Raw genomic sequence first — 4,811 nt, forward strand, 5'->3', positions numbered from 1 at the left:
TAAGGGTTTTTGGAAGAGGTGAAGAACTTGTTTATTGAAAGTTCGCGATGAAGAACTTGTTCATTGAGAATTTGTGTCAAGGTGGAGATTGTTAGAATTAAGTGACCCAAATTCTTATTTAAATAAAATACGATGGAAAATAAAATAAAAGTAAAATCCATATAGAACTAGACTTCTTTTATTTTATTTTAGAATAAGGTTTTAAACCTTATTAAACTCCATCTATTTTATATTGATTAGGATAAGGTGTTTCAATCCTACTAGAATATGGCTTTGCAAGCCTATAAATAGACATAGTCTATTCCTCTTGTATTAGAGTAAAAATTTTTCGACATAGTGAATTTTCTTCTCCTCTGCCCGTGGTTTTTTTCCCGAAAGGGTTTCCACGTAAAATTTATGTGTTCTTTATTTTTATTTATTTTATTCTATTTTATTTTTCACAACATCTTTGATCAACCTACTGAGGAAGTTTCTCAAGTACTCTTCCAAGACTTTATAGCGATTGCTGAAAGCTTTACCATGTAATATTGCTTGATTTTTGTACGTAGCTTCTTTCTTTTTCCTCCAAAATAAAAAAATTTGCACGAAAACTATAATTTGATTAAAAGAAAAAAAGACAAACGAACGAACAATTACAGGCTAAGAACAAAATACTGCAAAGCAAACGTTGTTGAGCCGCCCGTTTTGTAGCCCATTTACTTTGTTATTAATATTAACAGTATTTGATAAGCACTGAGTGTGGCAATGAAACTAACATGGAGCTGAAGTTTGAACTTGTCTGAATTTTTTTTTCTCCCAAAATGTGACCTTTTTTTTAAAAGTTTGATCAAACCCCAATTATGAAAACGGCGCTGGCTGTTTTTGTTTACTTGCTAGCTCCAGCTCCTGCGGATCTGTATTTGTAGCGCATGGCCCAGAAAAGGTAATGCAAGAAATTCAATGTGCTGAGCACGCACATGAGCCAGTAGAATCTGTCGAGATGGTATCGGTTTATTGTATAACCAGACAGCCATGGCGAGTGGCCTGAGTTACCAGTCACGTTGTTTACTATCGATACAATCACTGAGCTTAAATAATACCCCATTGCTAAAGAAGTCCAGGAAAGGGAAGTAGCCAATGATCTCATGCTTGACGGTGCTTCAGTGAAGAAAAATTCTAGTAGCCCTGCCAAGGTGAAAAGATCAGCCGAACCTAAGAACAGATACTGCAAAGCAATCCAGAAAAAGGTGATGGGTAATGGAGCTGTCGAGTCGAGTAGGCCTGAGTCGGTTGCTACTCTTTTTCGTTTGATTTCCACGAGTGCGGCCACTGCCATGGATATTATGGAAAGGAATAAACCGATTCCGATTCGTTGCAAGTGAGTTATGCCCATCTCGGTGTTGGTTACCCTTCGAGCAAATGGGATGATCAAGTGGTCGTAAACTGGGGCTAGGATCATGATGAACACTACAGGGAAAACCGGTAGTGAAGCTGGTGGGATTTTCAATGAACCCAGCTTGGTGTCCATGGAAGCGGCTTGTTCGACCGAGAATGTCGAGAGCTGAGCTAGGCAGCAGTTGAGGGCGATGGTGCAAGCAAATATGGGGAGGATTTTTAGCACGATCTTGACGTCTTCTACTTGGTTCACCGTGCATTGAAGTGCTGGGTGAGCTGGCTTGTACACCACAGCTCTGTTTAGGAATTTAAGGCTTTGGGTTGGGATTTCATCTGTTTGTTTAGCATTTTCTTCTTGTTCTTTGTTGGTTTCAGGTTCAAAAGAAGGGCTTGCAGAGAGGTTAGCAATTGCATTGCTTGAGTTTCTGCTCATGCAACCGTTCAGCATAGCTGCAACCAGTACCTGTAATGAAATGGAAGTATTATAGACCAACATCTATTGGATCAAACCATGGAAAGGGAAAAAAAAAGAAGTGTAAATTTACCTTGCAAATGGTTGTAAGTGGGCTGCCAGAGGGTATTTTGTTCCTATAAAAGCTAGAGCCAAAGAAGAAGATTGGGATTGACACCAATATTGCAATGGTGGAGATGGCAAAACCCCACTCCCATCCCTTATTATCTTCAACCCACACAACAAATGTGACAGCAATAAGGGCACCAAATGAGAGACAAAAGACAAAGTAGTTGAAGAAAGTAGATCTTTGCTTCCTTCCTTGTGGAGTGTTTTCATCAAACTGCTCAGCACCATGAGTTGGTAAGGACCCCTTTATCCCTCCAACACCAAGTGCCACTAGATAAAGGCCTATGAACAGCATAGCCGCTTTCCCACCATCAATTTCCTGGCATGGCATAGATGGGGTGGTGGATGGATCACATGTTGGAGGCTTTAAGGAAGGTGTCCAAGCTTGGATGGTAAGAATGATCAAGCCCTGTTTCGATAGCAGCAATTGGTTAGACATATATATATATATATATATATATATATATAGAGAGAGAGAGAGAGCATGTACATATATTGTTCCAGCAATGATTTCAAACAACTTATGATGATCATTTTCAAGCATTTCTTTTGTCATTAACTTTTTTAAGGGCACCTATACCAAGACCAAACCAGTTAACCACTTTCCCTATCTGATTTCAACATCCAAAACCAGAAAGCCTAAGAATAGGGTCATTGTATATGGTCCAAACTCATCAAACAGTGGGTCCGTTTGATCTCATATTAAGCCATACACAAGATTTTGGACTGCGATGCTGAAATTTCAATATGTCATTTATGAAGAAGCTGGGGTGTTGGCTACTTGGCTCTTTCAAAGTTGAGTCAGTAGCCATTCATGCATGTGGTTCATGAACCTGCCCAACATGAGCAACTATACCACTTTTGTACTTTCAGATAAGATCCCATTTGAAGAAAGAAATATGGGAATCGTATCTTAGAGGTAGACAACACTATGTCGTCGAGATAAAAGTGTTATCAAGCACCCAAAGCTTCGACGATTTGACATTCATATGGCACCTGTCTAGCAAAAGCCATCACCACCTGTTGCGTTGGCTTTATCGTGTGCTTTATTAGATACTATTGAAGATCAATAAGACAAGATAGATGTTACCATCTGTGCTGAAACTGAGAAAACAAAAGCATCCTCTTTTTGCAACACGTACGCCACATAATACTTTTAACCCCCCCCCCCCCTTTTAAGGCCAAGGCGTTGGCTTCCATTGGCTTACGTTCCAGGGGGACCCCAACGCAAACACTGGCCTACTCCACGCCCCCACGTCTGAATTTTGTCACTTTATATAAAATTTGATGCTCTTTTGAAGAATATTTCAAAGCCTTAACCAACATAATCAATAGTTGATGTAAGCTTTTTTTTCATATGATGAAAGATGATAAACAGACCCTTTTATTGGTTTTTGTTTTGTTTTTGGTGTCTGAGAGAAGAAAAAGAGAAATTTATGGGACATTTATCACGAACACCTCGATGGTTGCACCTAAACAGACGGTGTTCCTTGGATCTATATGCCAAAGAGCTTGCGCCTGTGACAGGCCCCTAGGCCTTTAATGCTTCTACACACGGATTTTTGTCTTTATTTTTCTTTTAAAACGGTATCCCATATCTGGTTTCATGCAAAAAAAATAATAATAATGCAAGTGACATGCAAACTACGGGAAAAAAACAAGTTTAAGAAACGGTGAAATTAGTACCAGGAATTCGATGAGTGCGCTTATGAGGTAGATGTGGTAAGTGGTGAAGAAAGCATCAGACAAGAAGCCACCAAGGAGAGCCAAAAGGAAAGCAGTGCCCATGAAATTGGTGACATTGTTTGCAGATTTTGATGGAGATAAGTGCATGTACTTTGACAGATACAGCACCAGGTTGCTTGCATTTGCCAAGTAGGCCAAGTTCTCTAGCACTTCCACAACTACACACAAACACATAGGATTCATCATTAGAACCATATGATAGAAAAAAAGAAAAAGAAGATAAAAATAGCATTTGTGGGAGTAAAGACTAACCCAAGGCAAAGGAAGCAGCAAGCATGCCACCATGTTTGCCCCTTAAAGCAGGCTTGTTCCTCCAATCCACATACCCTTCCCATCTAGTATCCTGATACCCTCCTTCCTATATTAAAAACTCATCATAAAAAAAGAGTTAGTAACTAAGAAATTTCGTTTTGTGTTTCTGTTAGAATGAAACAGAAAGGCAAGAACAAAGAGAAAAGAAAAAGGGAAAAGGGGAACCCACCATTGCTTTTTTTTGTTTTTGAAGTTGTATAGGATATGAGGTGAGAGAAGTGAAGATTTGAGTTGAAAAGCAAGGGGGCATGAGTGGTGGTGGGGGGTATTTAAAGAGCATTAGATTCAACTTGGAGGGAGAGAATGGCCTAAAAAGCCATTTAGAAAATGACTTTGATGGATCCCCCTTTGGAACCCCTTTTGCGTTTACTAAGAATTCTTCTTTTCTATTTTGAACTTTCTTATTCAAACAGCCCCCCCCCCCCCCCCTTTTTTTTAACGCATTAAAAAAGTCAAGACCACTCTATCTCCATGTGAATGCACAGGTTCTTATTATCAAACATTACTTACTATAGGTTACAATTAAATACTAGGTGAGAAGTATCCGATCCTCTTCGAAGTGTTTAAATTATTATAAACAAAATTAATCATTGCAAAGTTTAAAATAAATATAACTTGAACAAAAATAATAGTAAATAAAAATGCGTTAATTAAAACATAATTAAGATAAAGAACACGTAGCAACAACACAACCCTTTGATCTCGGGCCTTTGACTTTTATGAGTTGAGGAATTTATGAAGTAGATAAGGATTGAGCAATGCATATAACCAAAATTCATCTATTTTTTACACAAATAAA

The 4,811-nt window shown here is 38.6% G+C and overlaps 1 protein-coding gene across 1 annotated transcript; it reads right to left on the reverse strand.

The window, feature by feature from the left end:
- Window positions 1-578: 578 nt before the first annotated feature.
- On the reverse strand, window positions 579-4,364 carry LOC108450527 (protein NRT1/ PTR FAMILY 4.6-like). Its single transcript, XM_017748192.2, has 5 exons — window positions 4,182-4,364; window positions 3,953-4,058; window positions 3,641-3,858; window positions 1,920-2,363; window positions 579-1,837 (listed from the first exon to the last, which is right to left on the reverse strand). Exons 1-5 carry the CDS (start codon window positions 4,290-4,292, stop codon window positions 866-868), a joined length of 1,851 nt encoding a protein of 616 aa, XP_017603681.1. The 5' UTR covers window positions 4,293-4,364; the 3' UTR covers window positions 579-865.
- Between the last annotated feature and the right edge of the window lie 447 nt (window positions 4,365-4,811).

The sequence above is a fragment of the Gossypium arboreum genome, chromosome 13 (genome assembly GCF_025698485.1).
Source record: "Gossypium arboreum isolate Shixiya-1 chromosome 13, ASM2569848v2, whole genome shotgun sequence".
Taxonomy (NCBI): Eukaryota; Viridiplantae; Streptophyta; class Magnoliopsida; order Malvales; family Malvaceae; genus Gossypium; species Gossypium arboreum.

What these genes read in the sequence shown, in the direction of transcription:
- LOC108450527 (XM_017748192.2), bottom strand. Translation starts at nt 4,292, where the DNA reads ATGCTCTTTAAATACCCCCCACCACCACTCATGCCCCCTTGCTTTTCA. An exon ending in AAAAACAAAAAAAAGCAATG is followed by an intron (nt 4,059 to 4,181) that starts GTGGGTTCCCCT and finishes TTTTTAATATAG; the next exon opens with GAAGGAGGGTATCAGGATAC. An exon ending in CACTTACAACCATTTGCAAG is followed by an intron (nt 1,838 to 1,919) that starts GTAAATTTACAC and finishes ATTTCATTACAG; the next exon opens with GTACTGGTTGCAGCTATGCT.